Source organism: Polypterus senegalus, chromosome 5 (assembly GCF_016835505.1).
Source record: "Polypterus senegalus isolate Bchr_013 chromosome 5, ASM1683550v1, whole genome shotgun sequence".
In the NCBI taxonomy this organism is placed as follows: Eukaryota; Metazoa; Chordata; class Cladistia; order Polypteriformes; family Polypteridae; genus Polypterus; species Polypterus senegalus.
In genome coordinates, this window is record NC_053158.1 from 204,915,057 (window position 1) to 204,935,963 (window position 20,907).

The 20,907-nt window shown below is 43.6% G+C and overlaps 1 protein-coding gene across 1 annotated transcript in view; it reads left to right on the forward strand.

Moving 5' to 3' along the window:
- LOC120529821 (epidermal growth factor receptor-like) overlaps positions 1-20,907 on the forward strand; it is a 238,812-nt gene that overhangs the window by 155,922 nt on the left and 61,983 nt on the right. The window contains exons 2-4 of the mRNA XM_039754000.1: positions 4,255-4,406; positions 17,589-17,772; positions 20,444-20,572. Coding sequence (XP_039609934.1) covers positions 4,255-4,406; positions 17,589-17,772; positions 20,444-20,572 — 465 coding nt within the window. The remainder of the gene's footprint in view (positions 1-4,254; positions 4,407-17,588; positions 17,773-20,443; positions 20,573-20,907) is intronic.

A 20,907-nucleotide genomic window follows, 5' to 3' on the forward strand; every position in this document is an offset into this window, starting at 1 on the left:
AACCCAAAGAGAGACCCCAAAGGCAGGCCGGGTGCCCATTGGGCTCCAAAAAGAAGGGGGTCAACCCAATACAGTACAATACACAGAACAGAAGAAATCCTCAAGACAGTACAAAAACAAAAATTCCGGGAGTACAGATTAGAATTGAACGGCAGATGACATCACACAATATAACCGGGACCCGTCCAGAGTCCTGGAGACCCCACTCACCAAGCCGCCTCCCCCACCCCACAGCTGAAACAGCGCTAATCCGATGACAGGACCCCTCTTTCCCATGACTCCTGCGATCCTCCATCAGGGATGACTTTACCTTAGGCAGGCAGGTGGGCAGTGGGCACCAAGTGGCACATTTGAGTACCGAGAAGAGAAACAGAACAGGTGAGGGTGAGTATCCAATTCTAACTATCATATCACTTATGTTTTAGTGCTGATGACTAACAACAGAGACGCAGTCTGTACAGTAAATCAGCAGCTCTAGTCAGGGTGTGCCAAACTGAAGTCGTGAGTCTTGAAAGCTGAGACCGAAGGGGCATCTCTTATAGTAGCAGGCAGACCACTCCACAGTTTAAGGGCCCCCAGTAACTAAAAGCTCGACCTCCCACTGTTATTTCATTAATCCTTGGAATCCTAAACAGACCGGCATCTTGAGATCTTAATGTGCGCTCTGGTTTGTAAGTCATGATAAATTCAGACAAGTAAGCCGGGCCTCGGCCATTTAATGCTTTAGATGTTAAAAGGAGGATTTTGAAATCTTCCCCAAACTTAACCGGGTGCCAGTGTGAGGATTTAAGAACTGGAGTTATGTGTTCCTATTTTCTTGTTCTTGTAATAATTCTTTTTCCACATCCCAAGAGCCAGCTTCTGTAGTCGAGGATCGGACCACCAAGGTCCCCACCTTCAGCCACCACCCAACTCACACTGCACCTAACCTCCTTGGTCCCTCCCATAGGTGGTGAGCCTATGAGAAGGGGGACCCACGTTGCCTCTATGGGCTGTGCCCGGCCGAGCCCCATGGGTGCAGGCCCGGGCACCAGGCGCTCGCCATCGAGCCCCACCTCCAAGCCTGGCTCCAGAGGGGGGCCCCAGTGACCCACATCCGGGCGAGGGAAAGCACCATCCAAATTTTTTATTCATCATAGAAGGTCTCAGAGTAGTGCCACTGCTCGTCCGCCTCGAGAGGAGTCAGATGAGGTGGCTCGGGCATCTGATCAGGATGCCTCCTGGACGCCTCCCTGGTGAGGTGTTCTGGGCACGTCCAACCGGGAGGAGGCCCTGGGGAAGACCCAGGACACGTTGGAGGGACTATGGCCTAGGAACGCCTCGGGATTCTCCCAGAAGAGCTGGAAGAAGTAGCCGGGGAGAGGGAAGTCTGGGCATCTCTGCTCAAGCTGCTGTCCCCACAACCCGACCTCGGATAAGTGGAAGAGGATGGATGGATGGATGGACAGATGGATGGATGTAATAATTCTTGCCGCAGCATTTTGGATTAACTGGAGGTTGAATAAAGAACAGTTTGAACATCCAGTGAACACCACATTGCAGGAGTCAGTCCTACTAGAAATAAACAATAATGAGATACAAAATGAGCCAAAACAACTGGTGTCCATCATACAATATCTGGAAATAAAGAAAGATGAAGGTCTCGTGAATGTGCTCAGGTCCTGAAGACATTTCAACAGAACTCTTAGAAAAGAGAAAATCCACAATGTCGGACATGTCTGTTAATATACCACGAGAGCAGCAACAAGCCACACAGTTAAAGAACGCGTTTAATTAATGACAGGAATCGGCACCTCATTAAGCAGCTGGTTGGAGTGAAATTGGTTGGAGTTTGAGGCCCTGACTTGTGTTGGTCTTCTGTTGGCTCCCTCACTTCACATTTCATTTCTGTTTGGCTGCCATTTAAGAAAAAAAATGAAGCAATTCAGGGGAACAAATCTTAAAAAAAAAAATCAATTCCATTATCGCAAGAAGTTAATTAGCAGCACAAACAGGGCACTCATTAAAAATAAAGGGTTAGAATGAAAACCTGCAGCCACGGTGGTCCTCCAGGACCGGACTTGGCGACCCCAGTCCTAGAGAAGCAACCCGAGCGCAACGTCTGAACAAACTTATCGGGAGCGCCTGCTCCAACCCCACACACCCACTGGAATCTGTTGTGGAAAAGAGGATGACGGCACAATTGGATGTCATCATGAAAAATCCCCTCCAGGGGGCGCACCCTGCAAGCACTTTATTAACCATAGGCTCATGCCACCATGTTGAGCTAAGAGAGATGCCTCCGGGGGTCTTTTCTGCCCACTGCTCTCATACAATTCAATGCATCCACTGTGGTCCACCAGGGCGCATACAGCCACCCTTACCCCGACACACACGGGCCGGACACGGGGTTTAGCACACGGCACACGATTTAGTTACAGAGTTTGCCTTCCACAGCGCAAGATAAAGCACAGTTATTTCTTCTTTTGCTTTCTCAGCCACCTCCATACGACTCCGGCCCCCGGAATGGAGTGAGGCGACTCCTTCTATTCAGGTACTGGGGGTGTTCCAGGTTCAAGATTAAGATTACCCGGAGTCACTCCCAGGTGTGGTAGAAGTCCACTATGGGCCTCTGCAGCTCCCCCTGGTGGCCCCCACGGAACCAAGCAGGGCTGTATACCAAACTCCAGCTCCCAGCATGCCCTGCGGGAATCCGTGGTGCCACAGCCGGCCAGGAGTTCTGCCCTGTAGCATCCCAGGAGAGGTATTGCCTCACTGATGCCGTCTTCCCCTGGTCCTTCCATTCTGTTGGCGTCCCGGCCAGATAATGGCGGCCCGTCACACCCACTCGATGTACTCGTTAAGTTCATTTATTGCTTTGTGCCGAACCCCACCATAACCTCCCTTCTATTGGGGAGGATCAAAAGCTTTAAATTCTCCGGTTTTTGACGGATCTCGATGTTTTAGACCGATATCTCGATGATGGGTGAGTGTATGTCTGTCTTTTTGTGTGTCACGGTTTCTGGACTTCGGTCTTGAGCTAAAACGGCTGGACAGAAAAATCCCAAACTCGAAGCTTCAGCCTGTGATGAGACGACGATGTGCTGATTCGCCTTTGAGACAAATCGTGGAAGACAAGGAGGCACTCGAGAGGAGCCCTCAAATACCGAATGAGTGAATTCATCTCCCCATTTGCTATCGTGACGACCTGTTCAATGATCAGAAAGATCAGCATGTTATCGAACAGTCCGGGTAACTCGATTCCAAGGGCGCCAGGCCCACTGACGCTCAACGTGCGAATTTTTAACATTGTTAGACGTTTACGGTTTTCATTTGTTTTCGTGGTTTTCATTGGTTGTACACTTTAAGGTCTGCAGTTGTTCCTGTATTTGTAACGAGCTCTGGAGAGCAGATGGGGCATCCCTGTTCAAAGTACTCCGCCTGGCGTGGAAATGCCAACGGGGGGGGGCAGGTTGGAGGTCCGCTTTCAAAGTCCGTAGATGTTAATGTAATCACGATGGAGTTGCTCGCGGAGGACCTGTAATCACGTCAGTCGATTAATATATTGAGTTTACCAGCATTTCAAGTGGTGCGTCATAATGAATTATTTTTCTTCCCATAATTCTTTGGGAGGGGGTTGAATTTTCTGGATTTTTCGGTTTTCAGTTTTCTTTTGTGCCGTTACTTTCGCCATTTTGTTTTCTTACAGACGCCGCCCTCTTGTATGCGTAGCTTTCTCGTTGCTCCCAGATATTGGCGGCGCATGAACGTTTAACGTGGGACAGCTTGGCTATCAGCTAAACAAGGAGGCTTGATGTCCAACTTCCTCTGTGTAACACGTGACCTCTGTCCGAGATTGCGGATCACGACTCTACAACCCACAGACGCTTTCTGAACTTTCCTATCCTTCGGGCTGATCTTTTCGACTTTGTCTCTCATTCCGATTCTCCTCGTCTTTACGGTGTTGACCTGTGCTTCGTTTCTGACTACGTCTCATCCTCTGATCCTTAAAATCTTTTGCAGCATGGATAGAAAATGGTAGAAAAACCACTTAACGCTGATGTTTGCTCTAAATGTTTCAATACTAAGTTAAATGACGACTTCTTATTATTTGGTTCAACATCTGCTGGGCCCCACTAGTCCATAATGTCGAAACGTCACCACTCTGAAGAAACATTTCTGACGTTTTCTCTAAAATGTTAAAGAAATGAACGTACTATACAGACGCTAAGAGCGCTACATTGATATGCTTGACGTTTTTGTTTTCTCCTACAGTGTGTCAAGGGCTTAGCAACAGGCTGACAAAGCTCCGGAATACTGAAGACCACTACAGGACCCTCGTGAGGAGTTACAGCAATTGCACGGTGGTGCTGGAGAACCTGGAGATCACTTACATTGACGAAAACCGCGACCTGTCTTTCCTGAAGGTAGGCCTCACGTGTGTCCTGATGAACGGTAAACTCCTGGGTGTGCAAGTCACCTGTTGGAACGCCTGAAATGGGGAGACTGTTAGGAGACATGAGAAGGGTCTGAGGATTGCTGTGAGAAACCAAAGGATCAGGAGATGATTTACTGTTTGTGTAGGAAAAGGCAAAGTCAAAAATGGGAGATGAAAATATGCAGGCGACCGCGAATGAAGGGGGCAAGACGCCCGTCAAAACTCGAAGGGGCGATTCTAACACTGGGGCCTACTTGAAAGGGAAGCGAACTACACTGATATTGTGTATCCATTGAGGAACAGCACATGGCGTGACCACCTCCGTCTTCGTAGCAGTGTCATGAGCGTAATGGTCACGTGACGCTTCCAAACACGTAGAATTCAAGGCAGGAAGGAAAATGAACACGGGGTCACAGGGTCAGCTGGAGCCAATCCCAGCCAGCACAGGGCGCCAATCCTAGGCAGGGCGCCAACCCACCACAGGTCACACACACACACACACACCAAGCACCCACTAGGGCCAACCTGCATGTCTTTGGACTGTGGGAGGAAACCCACGCAGACACGGAGAGAACATGCAAACTGGGAAGTGAACCCAGGCCTCCTTACTGCGAGGCAGCAGCGCTACCACTGTGCCACTGTGCCACTGTGCCGCCCCCTACATAGCATCTTTATAAAGTAAAAGCTTTTCTCGTAAGATGCTCTTCAATAACAATGACGGAGCACAAAGGAGATCAGAATTGCCCAAAACAGCAAGGCAAGGCAACACAACCAACGTCCCAAATACAGAAATCCAAAAACAAAATCATTGTGCCGCCCTCAGACTGAAATAAATCCTGGAAATGGAGTCAAAAAAGTGCACTGCAGAAAAATGTGTGACACAGAAAGGAAGTAGTGAGTGTTAGAGACACGAGAGGTGTATGAGAATGATTGTGAAGGATGAAACGACCAGCAGATGGTGTACTAATTATTTAACAATTGATAGTTAGTGGGCATACAGGTCATCAAGGTCACAAATCAAACAAATACACGACATAGAAGAGTCGGTAGTGCACACTCAGATGTCGGGTTCCATCTTCTAGCTTCAGTCCATTTACTAGCTGAAATACCCAGCATTGCCCAAGTAGGAAAGTAAAGTGTTTTTTTTAATTGTTTGAGAAAAATATAATTAAAAAAAAAACAAAAAACACAACTTTAAAAATTAAAATTAAAAAACAGTGAAGACTCATCAATGTGCTTGTTTTGTGATCTTGTGTGTATCTTATCATCCAGTTGACCCTCAGAACCGGCCAACTCTATTTAATTTCAGAAGCAGCAGGGGCGTGCGGTGGCACTCAAACATACAGAATGCTGGCAGTCACCTCCAGTTCGCCCTCTGGTGGTCGTTCTGAGTGTCAACTGGGTGACAACGTGTATACAAGACAGCAAGATCACCTCCCACCACACCCAGAAGGGGGCGGGTTAGGGTTGATTGCACCCTACTGTATTTTTAGTCGACCAATGAGAAACATGTGTGCCAAGTTTCATGAAAATCGCTTCAGCCGTTCGGATATGATGCTGGAACATACACGCACACACACACACACACACACACACACACATACATACATATACACGCATACATACATACATATATACATACACATACATACACGCACGCACACACACACACACACACACACACATACAACACGCACACACACAGATACACGCACACACATACATACGAGGGGGGACCCAAGAATAACCGTAATTTTGTTGTTGTTAGGTTGGTACTCGTAGTACGTGGTTGGGCCGTTAGGGCGATCGAGTTACACTCCTCACAAGTCAGTCTGCCAAGCGCCATCAGTCTGGAAGGTTGTGCTCGTGTTCAGTGAATTTTGTAAAAGTAGTTTTGTGCAAGCGTCGTTTTTTTTTTTACGATGGCCGATTATCGTGAGCAACACGCGGCAGTGAAATTTTGTTTTCTTCTTGAAAAAAGTGTTGCACAAACTATTATAATTGAAACGGTATGACAACCCTGAGCCACCCACCCTACTCACCGGATTTAGCTCTGTGTGGTTTTCTTTTTGTTCCCTCGGATGAAAAAAGACTTGAAAGGAAGGCTAAGAGGTAAACCAAGAAACGACCAGAGCATTAGTGGGCATTACTTCAGACGAATTTAAAAAATGTTTCGAACAATGGAACAGACGGTTAGGTAAGTGTATTTCTGCCAATGGAGAGTACTTTTAAGGAGACTGATTGTAGTTTTGTACAGAAAATTAAATTAAACACATTTTAAAAATACTTCCGGTTATTTTTGGGTCCCCCCTCGTACATTGACTTTTATATATATATATATATATAAATTTAGATTCTGTCCCGAGGCAAACTTCAGGCTGTGACGACAGAGGAAGTGATGTTAGAGGTCCAGCGTCTGAACTCTCTTCAGGGCTAAAGAGGAGATTTGAAGAACACTCGGGAGCTCGATGGTCAGGTTCACATCCCACAGTGGATGCCCAGCCTTGTGGTTTCAAGTTTCCTTGGATTGAAAACCAGCTTCCATAGTTGACCCAGTTCTGTGAACAAGTATTAGGTGTAATGGAAGACGGTAGTGTTATACTGTGCCAGAAAAATGACAAGAATAAAACAGACTGGGACTTCACTAGTCTGCCATTAAAACAGGCCTCACCCCAAGGAGCCTGGCCTCCCACTCAAAAGGCAGGCTGTAAGGCCTATATAGGCCTAAAATGAGGCTCAGGCTCTTGACCTCCAAAATATTCAAAATACACAAAAAGGGTCTTTAACACGATGACTACCACAGTCACTAGAATCAATTTTTACTCTTTCATATATGAAGTTTAGGCAAAGTATTATACTCATCAAAAAATTTGATTTCGAGATTTTGATGAATCTTTTAGTTTTAGACCACCCTGAGTCCGAAAATACCATTTTTGGTGTTGTGTGTGCGTGTGTGTATAAACACAATCACTTGAGGACGCTTTCACGTCGGTCAACCACATTTTGCATACGAGTATTCGGTACAAAACCAATTTCTATCCACTTTTGAGCTATTTCCGCTAACCAGAAGTGGTATTTTACCTTTTATTCATTCGGCTGTAGAATTTAATTTATTCAACTTTACTTTTAGAATAATTGTTCAATATACAGTATTATTAATTTGATTGGATTTGTTGTTGATGGTTCTTTAATGTACATAATGTAAAAATATAATCATTGTCTTGAGGTTCACTCCTCAAATATCTATCAGAGTATACGAGAAAGTTTAAGGGAGATTGGAGGAGGCAAGAAGATGTAAAAAATAAAAATGAAGTGTTGCATTTTTCAACGGGCGTATAAGTCAGGTCTGATTTTTATGATCGGTTTTTCAGGTTTCAAGACCTGACTTATACGCGAGTATATACGGTAACATAATCACGTTCCACCATTTTTGTTTTTTACGCAGGCCGTGCCAGTTTGTGGTCTTGTTGCCATGTGCAGTGAACCGTTGCTAGGGGGCGTGGTCTGGGAGGTCACAAACTTTGACATGACGAGGGTGACAATCACAGGCCTCACATCATCCATCTGAGACTTGGAGTTAAAGTTGGTGGTCATTTCGACTTTTGAACTTTGTATTCCCGACTTGTTTGGTGATCTTATTGGACTTCTCTGCTCTCCTCAGCCTTGTCTGAGGCGTCTTCATCCCCACTTCCTCACTCCCGTTCTTTTTTTTTTTTTTTCTTTCTCAACTGTTGCGCCAGACTCAGAACTACACCAGCCTGGCCGTTTGTTTCAATTCTGGCGGTTGTAGCTCACATTTTATTAGGCATATCATTGGCTAGGCCAGTGCTTCCTAAACTCGGTGCTGGGGTCCCCCACTGTGGCTGCTGGTTTTTGTTCCAACCAGCTTCCTAATCAGTGACAACGCCTGATAGCACTGCTCTCACTTCATTAGCTGGGATTTCATTCTCTTATTCTACACTAGCAAAATACCCGCGCTTCGCAGCAGTGAAGTACTGCCTTAAAATGTTTATTAAGAAGAGAATTAAACCTTTTTAAACTGAGTTAGAATATGCCAATAATTATCTGTGAAGGATCTCTTTGTATACCACATTGTGAGTTCGGCCCTCCGGTTGTAATATGACCAAGCTGTGCGCTGAGCTTACTCTGAGCATGTAACGTACAGTCGGCCATGTGAACAGTAATCTTGTCTCAAATCTCACAGCTTGGATTGCTGCTGTCGTAATCGGTTTGAGTTTCATGGTTTGTTTCAATGACGACAGTATTTGTAGGACTTGTGTTGAAGTGACATTCAACATCTGTCAAGCGTTGTAAGCACACAACCAGTTTCATTGATAACTTCACATCCAGCTTTTGAGAGTTTAAACATTCATAAACATCAAAGTGTCCACTACTGAAATCGTCACCTGTCAATCTAAGATGTTTAAGAGGCATTGGCGGTTGTCCAAAGGTGTAAAATATTTGGCCATTTCAGTACACTTGAAAGCGACAACCGAACAATTCAGTGGCAGCCATCAACTCACATGCAGATCCATAGGTGAAGGGCTTAAGCATTTCACTCTTCTAGTGCTCCTGTGTAGTCTAATTATCTCCTGTACCGTCATCAGTCCACACCTTGAACCTGTCCAGTCATTCAATACATAAGACACAATGGATATCAAGAGTGAGCCTGATATGGCCGTGCAATATGTAACAAAGAGAATGGAAAAGGCAGGCGCCATCTCCGGGCATGGAAACCACTCGGTAAGTGACAGTTCTTTGATCGATGGTGATCACCTCGATAGACATGTTAATGGGGATACGGTTGGAATGATAAAGGAAATGGGTACCTGAACAATGTAAAGTAAGTCTAAAATACCTACACAATAACTATAATCGTAATAAATGAACAATAAAACAGTGGAGAAGCTGTGGATTAAATAAAAAGGTTGTAGTTATCAGCAGGGAGATGTGAATACCGTGGCGAAGCAAGGAAGGGAGTGTGGAGACTGGAGTGACGGACGGCCTTATATAGACAGGCAGCCTACAACGTGGGAGGCGTTGGGATGGGGGACGGTGACCGAGGTGCAGGCTATGGACGTATATATGTACGTAAGTAGGATTCAGTTAGCGTTGGGAACCCGTGTACCAAATTTCTTGAAGATGGGCCCATAAGTAACAAACACTGTTGGAAAGTTCAATATGGCGGCTGACAGTGGCGTCATACCATCGAAATAAGTACGTACATCGGTTTCGGTTAGCGCAGGGAAGCCGCCTACCAAATTTCGAGAAGATTGGGCCATAAATAAGAAAGTTCAACATGGCGGACGTTGTCGACCGTTATGCGTAGAATTTCGAAATGAAACCTGCTTACCTTTTGTAAGTAAGCTGTAAGGAATGAGCCGGCCAAATGTCAGCCTTCTACCTACACGGGAAGTTGGAGAATTAGTGATGTTGGAAAGTTCAATATGGCGGCCGACAGTGGTGTCATACCAATGAAATAAGTACGTACATCGGTTTCCGTTAAAAGTTCAATATGGCGGCCGACAGTCGCATCATACCACCGAAATAAGTACCAAATTCTAGCCTTCTACCTACACGGGAAGTTGGAGAATTAGTGACGTTGGAAAGTTCAATATGGCGGCTGACAGTGGTGTCATACCATCGAAATAAGTACGTACATCGGTTTCGGTTAGCGCAGGGAAGCCGCCTACCAAATTTCGAGAAGATTGGGCCATAAATAAGAAAGTTCAACATGGCGGACGTTGTCGACTGTTATGACCGTTACGCATAGAATTTCGAAATGAAACCTGCTTACCTTTTGTAAGTAAGCTGTAAGGAATGAGCTGCCAAATGTCAGCCTCCTACCTACACGGGAAGTTGGAGAATTAGTGATGAGTCAGTGAGGGCTTTGCCTTTTATTAGTATAGATTCAGAAAAGCATAGCAGCGTGATTTTTACATTTATAAGACATTTTGAAATATTTCTGCTTTTTATTTAAATGCTTCTCTCTGTTTTGTTGATTTCATTCTATTTTATCCTTTCTCTGTTCAGTTTTTCCCCTTTGTTGTATCTTATTAATGACAATTAAAAATGAGCAGAGCCAACACGCTGGCAAACAACATGGAATAATCAAAGGCTGCAACTACTTTAGCGTCAGACCCATTAATTTGTAAATAATGGATTCATTAAAAAAATAAAACACCCAAAAAAAAAAATAGAATGAACATCAAGATGAAAATATTGTTAAAAAGGTAAAAAAAACACATTATTCCCATTTAACTGTACATTTTAATATATAGGGTGTGTGCTGGACGGCTGGGATGCCCCTACAACGCTGGATCCAGGGGAGCACCCATGGGATGCCCGCTACGTCCCCCAGAACACTTGGTGGCAGCCCCCCTGGGTTGCATCGGGGCCACAATGGTGGAACACTGGAGCTCATCCCTGTTGGGCCCCATGGCCACCGCCCGGGGGAGCTGCAGGGCTTAATGAGCCCGTCTGGGTGGGAGCGCAGCCACTCCTGGAAGTACAGCTAGAAGTAGGTCAACGAGCACCTGCAGCTCTTCCAGGTGGGCTATAAAAGGAGCCCACCTGCACTACTCGGGGCGCCAGAGTCGGGAGGAGTGGAGGAAAGATTTGTGTGGTTTGGTGTTTTTATTTGTGATTTGGGACTGCGTTGTGGCTGGACGGTTCACGGGGAAGATGTGCCCTCCAGCTGAAGAAAAATAAAGATTTTATTTATTTTGCCTGTGCGTCTGGTATCAGTCAGTGTCGAGTCGGCGCCAACCAAGCTCCTTTATCACAGGCGGTCCAGATCTAATTATGCAATTTTCATTACGCTATAACTTATTAAGTTTATTACATAGAAAATCACCCGAAACATCCCAAACCATCGAGAAGTGTGCGAACTGACGACATGAAGAATCGTCTTTGCACCGAACTGGAATCGTCCCCTCATAAATCAAAGTCATCCAGATGATCTGGATCTGCATAATTAGATCTGCACCACCCTGTATATACACATTGGGGGCTCTGCCCCCTGCCCACTTTACTCGCCAGCCCCTAGGCGGGCGCTACACGCTAGCCTCTTTGCAGATCTGCCGCTTGCGTTTGGGGAGCTGGATGTATGTACAATTTAAACAGATTTTTATTTTCATGGGAATTATTACATATGCATAATAGAGCTAACTATTTTACATTACTGTGAGTTATTAACCATAGAAAAAATAGTAAAACATAATACATTGAAAGAAAATTATATTTCATGTTGCGTCAGAGGTATTCATTGCGTTACATGTTTTCGTTCTGTTTGGATTTGAAATGAACGCACAAATACTTTATAAACTTACATTTTTACTGTAGAACTTCAATTTTTGAAGTTAACTTTTCTTCAATATCGCTATATAATAGCATGAAGATTGGCTCCGGCAGACCCCCCGTGACCCTGTAGTTAGGATATGGAGGGTTGGATAATGTAGCCTTTTTGTACCAAACTGGGGTTTTTGATGGGATATCCCCCTCTAGTGTTCATTTCTGGAAGTGCTTTGGTACTCCCCATCATGACACTTTGGTTTCCTAATACGATTTTTGGGTTGCCTTTTGAGTTCTAGTGGCCTTCTGGCTGTGACTCCCTTGCTTGCTTTATGGCTCTTCTCCTGGTCATCCCATTCATTTTATTTGCATTTTCACGTCAACCTTAACAGTCAGACCTGAAACTCCACACTTGTAGTGCTTGTGGTTCTCTGCTTCTTTGGGCTTACAGTAGACATGTAGATGATCTGACGTGTTTAGTACCAGTTTGACTTTTTTTGTCAACTTTAGAGTACAGTAATCCCTCCTCGATCGCGGTGGGGTCTGGAACGTAAGGTGAAAAATAGGTGAAAATCCGCGAAGTAGAAACTATATGTTTGTATGGTTAGTTTTGTATATTTTAAGCCCTTATAAACTCTCCCACACTATTAACATTATTAGAGCCCTCTAGACATGAAATAACAAAACTTTAAACTGTGCTCCATGACAAGACAGAGGTGACAGTTGTTTCTCACAATTAAAAGAAAGCAAATAGATCTTCCTCTTCAAAGGAGCGCAGTCAGGAGTAGAGAATGTCAGAGAGAGAGAGAGAGAGAAAAGCACACAATCAAAAAATCAATACGTGCTGTTGGGCTTTTAAGTATGCCAAAGCACCGCGGTAAAGCAGCCGCAACAGACGGGATCAATGTGAAGGTAGTCTTTCAGCATTTGTAGAGTATCGTCCGTATCCTCTGTGCAAACAGCCCCTCCGTCAGGCGCAGAGAGAGTGAGAGAGATAGAGAGAAGCAAACAAGCACCGCGCGGGAAGCACATCGCATATCATTGAGGAGTTTTAGTTAATACGTAATACGTGCTCTGATTGGGTAGCTTCTAAGCCATCCGCCAATAGCGCCCCTTGTATGAAATCAACTGGGCAAACAAACTGAGGAAGCGTGTACCCTAAATTAAAAGACCCATTGTCTGCAGAAATCCACGAACCAGCGAAAAATCTGTGATATATATTTAGATGTGCTTACATTTAAAATCCGCGATGGAGTGAAGCCACGAAAGTCGAAGCGCGATATAGGGAGGGATCACTGTATTTTTATTTTTTTTTTTCAATTTTTGAGCATCACGTTACCGATACCAGACAAGTCTTTCTTGTCACGCTAACGATAATCCTTCATTACATTTATATAGCGTTACTCTCACTACTCAAAGCGTTACCCTGAAGGGAGGACTCAGGATGCAAACCCACAATCTCTTTACTGCAGCTCTACTGCTAGCGGTGTAAAAAAAATATCGATACACTTGAGTATTGCAATATTATGTTTTTTTATATAGTGCATCGATCAATTCTCAAAAACATAGTATCGATTTTTAATTACTTATTTACATTCTTTTTTTTTTTATTTTACTTTATTAATCCCAAAAGAAATTTGTTGGTTTTTGCATACCCCTTTGGGGTCAGAAGTCCTGGAGCAATTGAAGGGTAAGGGCCTTACTCAAGGGCCCAGCAGAGTAGCATCTCTTGTGGCAACGACGGGGATTCGAACCGGCAACCTTCGGGATACCAGCGCAGATCCTTAGCCTCAGAGCCACCACTCTGCCCCTTCAAGGCACGCAGTTCATTCTGTGTTGTGTTTAAACCCCCGATCGCAAGATAGCAGCTCACATAACAACATACATTGAGACAGGAAGTAGCATAAGGGTTGACGTATGTAGGCTTTCAATACTCGGGCGTGCGGATCTGGCAGACAATGTGGATCGTGCCATGACAAACCGAGCCAACTTTGTAACATGACAACCGATGGCTGAATCAGAGGAGTTAGAGCGGCTGCCGTGGCATACAGAGTGGACGTGTGGGCTCATTTTGGCTTTCACAATAATAATAATAATAATTCTTTACATTTATATAGCACTTTTCTCACTACTCAAAGTGCTCTCCAAACAGGGAGCACCCGGGAAGCGAACCCACAATCTCCTTACCAGCACTACCACTGCGCCGCCTGTGAGGATAAGGCACTAAGGAGATGGACAAGAGCCATGCCGGCTGCAAATTGTGCCAACATGCCAAAATCAAATACTCGGGGGACACGATGAACCTGAGAGCACACTTAGCAAGTCACCATTCTGATGTACGGATAATGGAGCAGCAAACGGCAAGCGTTTAAAAAAAGTGGCTCCCTCTCAACTCACTAATGGAACAAACACCGAAGTTAGCAAACAGACCTCAACTTGTGCAAACAAAAGAACTCCCTCAATACTCTTCTTTCACTTGCAAAGGTATGCGCCCTCTGAGCGTTGTAGAGAATGAAGGCTTCTGACATATGGCGAATACAAAAAAATAAGCATACGTACAAACTGTAATAACACGCGCCGTCCAAGTTTAACATCTGAAAATGTTCACTATCAATATATACATCTCTGTTTACATTTGTTTAACTAGGGGCTTCGCTCGCCAACCTCCCGGCCTGTGCTGTGTGCCAGCCACTTTGCATCTCTGCCACTCGCGTATGTGGATTTCACTTTCACCAAACAACAAATCTTTTATTTCTTGTGAATACGCCTCTTCATTGGGAAGAAACCCTGATGGCCACTAAAATTAGACGACTTAAACTTTAAAGCCAAACAATATAGAAATCAATCAATCAATCAATCAACATTTATTTATATAGCACATATTCATACAACAAAATGTAGCTCAAAGTGCTTTACAAAATGAATAGAAAAATAGAAGACACAATAAAAAATAAACATAAGTCAACATTATTTAACATAGAATAAGAGTAAGGTCCGATGGCCAGGGTGGACAGAAAAAAACAAAAAAAACCTCCAAAGGCTGGAGAAAAAAATAAAATCTGTAGGGGTTCCAGACCACGAGACCCCACAGTCCCCTCTGGGCAATCTACCTAACATAAGTCAAGCAGTCCTCTTTGTATTTAGGGTTTTCATGGAAGGACCTGATGATGATGGTCACGTAGACTTCTGGCTTTCAGTCCATCAATGTTGGTGCATCAGGATGCTTTGAGTAGGTGGTGGTGGCGCAGGCCATCGGAAAAAGAAACAGAAGAGAGAGTTGGGGTCAGTACGGATTTTGGAGCCACTGTGAATAGTTATTATGAAGAATTGAACATACAGAGTATCGGGATTAAGTTAAATTGAAGTTATAAAAAGGCCATGTTAAAGTAATGTGTTTTCAGCTGTGTTTTAAAGTGCTCTACTGTATCAGCCTGGTGAATTCCTATTGGCAGGCTATTCCAGATTTTAGGTGCATAGCAGCAGAAGGCCGCCTGCCCGCCTCACCACTTCTTTTAAGTTTAGCTTTTGGAATTATAAGGAGACACTCATTTGAAGATCTAAGGTATGAAAGGCACTATATAATAGATAGATACTTTAATAATCCCAAGTGGAAATTCCCATACTCCAGCAGCAGCATACAGATAAGAACAATATTCAATTAATGAGTGATAACAATGAAGGTATAACAGACAATAACTTTGTATAATGTTAGCGTTTACCCCCCCGGGTGGAATTGAAGAGTCACATAGTGTGGGGTCTCCTCAGTCTGTCAGTGCAGCAGGACGGTGACAGCAGTCTGTCTCTGAAGCTGCTCCTCTGTCTGGAGATGACACTGTTCAGTAGATTCTCCATGATTGGCAGGAGTCTGCTCAGCGCCCGTCGCTCTGCCACGGATGCCAATCTGCCCAGCTTCATCCCTACAGTAGAGCCTGCCTTCCTCACCAGTATGTCCAGGCGTGAGGCGTCCCTCTTCTTTATGCTGCCTCCCCAGCACACCACCGCGTAGAAGAGGGCGCTCATCACAACCGTCTGATAGAACATCTGCAGCATCTTATTGCAGATGTTGAAGGACGCCAGCCTTCTAATGAAGTATAGTCAGCTCTGTCCTCTCTTGCACAGATCATCAGTATTGACAGTCCAGTCCAGTTTATCATCCAGCTGCACTCCCAGGTATTTATAGGTCTTCACCCTCTGCACAGTCACCTCTGATGATCATGGGGTCCATGAGGGTCCTGGGCCTCCTAAAATCCACCACCAGCTCTTTGGTCTTGCTGGTGTTCAGTTGTAGGTGGTTTGAGTCGCACCATTTAACAAAGTCCTTGATTAGGTTCCTATACTCCTCCTGATGCAGCCCACCATAGCAGTGTCGTCACGTGGCAGGATTCCAAGTCGTATTGGAAGTCTGATGTATGTTGGCTGAACAGGACCTTTGAAAGTCCAGTCCACTGCGGCGCTCCTGTGCTGCTGACCACAATGTCAGACCTGCAGTTCCCGAGACGCACATACTGAGGTCTGTCCGTAAGATAGTCCACGATCCATGGCACCAGGTGCGAGTCTACTCCCATCTCAGTCAGCTTGTCCCCGAGGAGCAGTGTCTCTTCTGTTATATCACCTATGTCCATTTATTCGATCTCTTTTCGCTGTTCCGTTATTTCACAGAGTAATAATTTCCATTTGTTTGCGCTGATTCAGTCTTTATTCTCTGTTTTTTGAGACTTTTGAATTTTAGTTCTTTTAAAACCTCTAACCTGCTCTGCTTGTGTGTCGCGCCAACGTTTTTGAACCTCTTTACGACGTTCTACTTTGTCGTCTACTCTTTGTCTTTTATTTCTGACCCTGCTTGGAGCTGTCAGAACTCTGTCTGACAATAGCGTTCACACAAATGAGAAATGGCTGAGCTGTGTGTGCGTGGTTGTAAATGTTTTAGATGTGGGCCGCACTTTTCCAAATCTCTTTCCATAAAGTCTTTTCTTGTGGGGCTTGAAATTTTCTCTCTGGGAATTTCAGTTTCACCAAACAACAAATCTTTTAATTCTCGCAGATACGCCTCTTCACTAGTTTTCCCTGATGGCAACACGATTTAGATAATCTACAATGTCTCTGACTTAAACTTTAAAGCCAGACAATATCTACATACTTCTGTCATATCACCTTTTTCCATTTATTTGATCTCTTTTCGCTGTTCCGTTATTTCACAGAGTAATAATTTCCGTTTGTTTGCGGTAATGCGATCTTTACTGTCAGTTTTCTGAGCCTTTCGAATTTTAGTTCTTTCAAAACCTCTAACCTGCTCTGCTTGTGTGTCGTGCCAATGTTTTTGAACCTCTTTACGATGTTCTACTTTGTCTTCTACTCTTTGTCTTGTATTTCCGACCCTGCTTGGAGCTGTCAGAACTGAATCTGACAATAGCATTCACACGAATGAGAAGTGAGTGGACTGTTGGCGCGTCTGCCTCTTCGCGTCTCTGCTGCTCACATATGTGGATTTCTATTTCACCAAGCAACAAATCTCATGAATACGCCTCTTCATTGGGAAGAAACACGACTTTTCCCTGATGGCAACACAATTAGACGATCTACACGTCACGTGCTCCAGTGTGACTTATCAGTTGCCACCACATAATATCAGAAGATCTCTTTAAATGATAGACTGTTTGGAAAAATCAAAGCTGTGGAAATCCTAGGAATTCAACTGACCCTTCTGATCTCGATGCTCATCGTCCCCGACTGAGATAACCCGTTGTTTTGTGCCCCCGTCTCGAGGTGACATTTTGCATTTCAGATTTCCGAGAGCGACCCTTTACACAGATGACGGCCGGTTGACGCCTCAGTGAGCAAGCAGTAAGCCTTTCATTTCTCCTCTTTCTCTTTTCCACAGTCTATAAAAGAAGTCGGCGGGTATGTGCTGATTGCCATCAACACAATTTCAAGAATCCCCCTGGAGAACCTCCAGGTCATCCGAGGGCACACGTTGTACGATAACAAGTACGCTTTGGCCGTCTTGTTAAACTTCAACAAAAGTGGGTCGGGATTGCAGCAGCTGCCCATGTGGAGCCTCACAGGTATGTCGACCTTCACTTTGTCCTTCCTTTCTGGGTTAGGGTTAGGGAAGAACAGAATTCCCATAGGCTCCGATCACACTGCTGTAATGGTAAGCTGGGTGTTTTCAGTCCTATGGGTTCTCAGAAGGCTCTGGCCATCAATATTCATTTGTTTTGGGCTGACACCAAGACTTCTCCTTGTCCTAATAAGACTGAATATTGTTTTTTTGTGATGGGCTCTATCCAAGTTATCTCCGTAGAGGGGTGATAATCTGAACCCTCCAGCTCCTCGACTTATGAATCAGCTGCTACTGTTCTGCTTAGCTGAAGATGTGGCAGCGAGATGGATGGGACAGTCGGGAATTCTAGCAGAGGTTGTAACCCAAGTCAAGATATCACAAAGTACCGATCTCAAAACACAAACCGAAAAAAGTCCAAGACAAGGAGACACACAAGAATTTCTAATTCTGGGACTTGTCCTCACACACCACACAACCTACCAGCCCCAGAATCTTGGACAACTAAGAAGTGTACAATGTTGACCTTTTTACTCTCTGTACTGATTTTTTTAATGAAAGGGATGAGGAGATCAGGAGTTTGTGCCGGAATTGTTCCCAGAGAATGCAAATCAAAGGTCAAAAGATTATAATCCTGTTGCCATGGTGACATCGCACATGGTGACTGAAGGGTGACTTTCAGTTGTCACATGGAAGCAACAGGGATAAGAAGCCCTGCTCGATTACTAGTGAAAAACGACAGGGTGCCAAGACGTGAACTATTTGAATTTCATTGGAAACAACCAATTCATTAAAGAGAATAATTTCATATGTTCACAAAAAACTCCGTAGTGTGTGCTATTTGGGCTTTTTGACATGTGTACAGAAACAATACCTGAGCTGCTGTGCAGCCGCGTAAACTCCTGCTAGTCTGTCTGACATAGTCAGAGGGTGGGCGGGGCCAGGAGGCGTGGCATCAGGGTGGCCCCGCCTCTTATGAAACCATAGAACACCAGCAGACTTGAAGGGAGAGGAAATAGGAAAAAAAAAACAGAAAAATAAGAAAAATAATACTTCAGAATTGATGACCACAACAGCAAATCATAAAATACACGAGTAGTAAGGTTGTAATGCAGCAAAGAAAGAAATGCGGAAATAAAACAACAATAGCAAAGTCTAACAATATCTCGTTTGTCAGATTTCTTGTTTACTTATGTTATCTTTTCATTTCTCAAAATCCCAGTTACCTAATTTCTTACGTTCTTAAATTCTTTTCTCACTTGTCGAATGTCTCATATTCTTATGCTTTTTTCTTGTTTCTCAGATTCCTGTTTTGTCAATTTTCTTATGTTCTTTTCTCATTCACTTTTTTCATTTGTCAAAGTCTCAGTTATCAAATTTCTTATGTTCTTAAATTCTTTTCTCATTTATCAGATTTCTCCTTTGTTAAATTTCTTATGTTGTTGACTCATTTCTCGTATTTCTCATTTGTCACATTCCCTTGTTCTTTTTCTTGTTTCTCATATTTCTCTTTTGTCCATTTTTTATGTTCTTTTCACATTTGTTAGATTTCTCATTTTCTGTTTTCATTTGTCAGATTCTGTTACCAAATTTCTTATATTCTTAAATTCTTTTCTCGTTTGTCACATTTCTCATATTCTTATTTTCTTTTCTAATTTTTCAGAAATTTCCTTTGTTAAATTTCTTATGTTGTTGACTCATTTCTCAGATTTCTCATTTGTCACATTTCTTGTTTCTCAAATTTCTTATAATCTTTTCTCACTTGTCAAATGTCTCATATTCTTATTCTCTTTTCTAATTTGTCAGATTTTGTTAAATTCCTTATGTTGTTTACTCATTTCTCAGATTTCTCATTTCTCAGATTTCTCGCATTTCTCAGATTTCTTGTGTTCTTTTCTAATTTGTTAGATTTCTCATTTTCTTCTTTCATTTGTCAGATTCTGTTATCAAATTTCTTATGTTCTTAAATTCTTTTCTTGTTTGTCAGATTTCTTGTTTCTCAAATTTCTTATAATCTTTTCTCACTTGTCAAATGTCTCATATTCTTATTCTCTTTTCTAATTTGTCAGATTTTTGTTAAATTCCTTATATTGTTTTACTCATTTCTCAGATTTCTCATCTTTTTCTTTTCTCATTTGTTACATTTCATGTTTTTTTTCTTGTTTGTCAAATTCTAAGCTATCAAATTTCTTGTGTGTTCTTAAATTCTTTTCTCAATTGTTATATTTCTTATTTCTCAAATTTTTTATGATCTTTTCTCATTTATCAAATTTCTCCTTTGTTAGATTCCTTATGTTTTTTTACTCATTTCTCAGATTTCTCTTTTGTCAAATTTCTTTTGTTCTTCTCTCCCACTTATCAAATGTCTGAAGTTCTTATGTTCTTCCCTTTTTTGTCAAATATCATTTGTCTTCTGTTCTTTTCTTGTTTGTTAAATCTCTTTGGTTTATGTAATGTCATTTCACATGAAGAGCCTTTGGATTTCCAGCCTCGTGGTGGATTTTGGCAGCCAAGACCTTCCCGTCCCTTCCCCATCCGCCGACCCCCTGACAGGCACAGGTTAATCCTTCCCATGATGCTCTTTGTTTGTAGACACCACAGTCCCTTTCAGTTGTGCCGAGCCACTTGTGCATTCTTGAAATGAACACTGTTTTATTATTTCTTTTTGTCTTTAGAGATTCTTAAAGGTGGAGTCAAATTCGCCAACAATCCTTACCTTTGCAACCTGGACAGCATCAACTGGAGTGACATCCTGGACACGAGTGCAAAGCCGGAAGTGATCCCGGCCGGTGAAACTGTGAACTGTACGTATTCTGCGTTTGTTTCGATGTCTCACAACTGAATAGCACACGACTCTGCTGTCACGTGTGCTTTTGCATTAAAGCCAAAGTTTAACTGCTGGGTTAGCCGGGGGGGTCTCGACCTTGGTTAGGGTCCCATTTTGTCACCAGCATTCCAACCTTGTTTAACTACAGGAGTCAGTTTTCATTGGTGCTTCCAGAAACTTAAGGGACCAATCAGCATTTTCTACTGCCTGCCTGTTTTCCATCCAGTATCCAACCCGCTATATCTTAACTACAGGGTCATGGGAGTCTGCTGGAGCCAATCCCAGCCAGCACAGGGCGCAAGGCAGGAAACA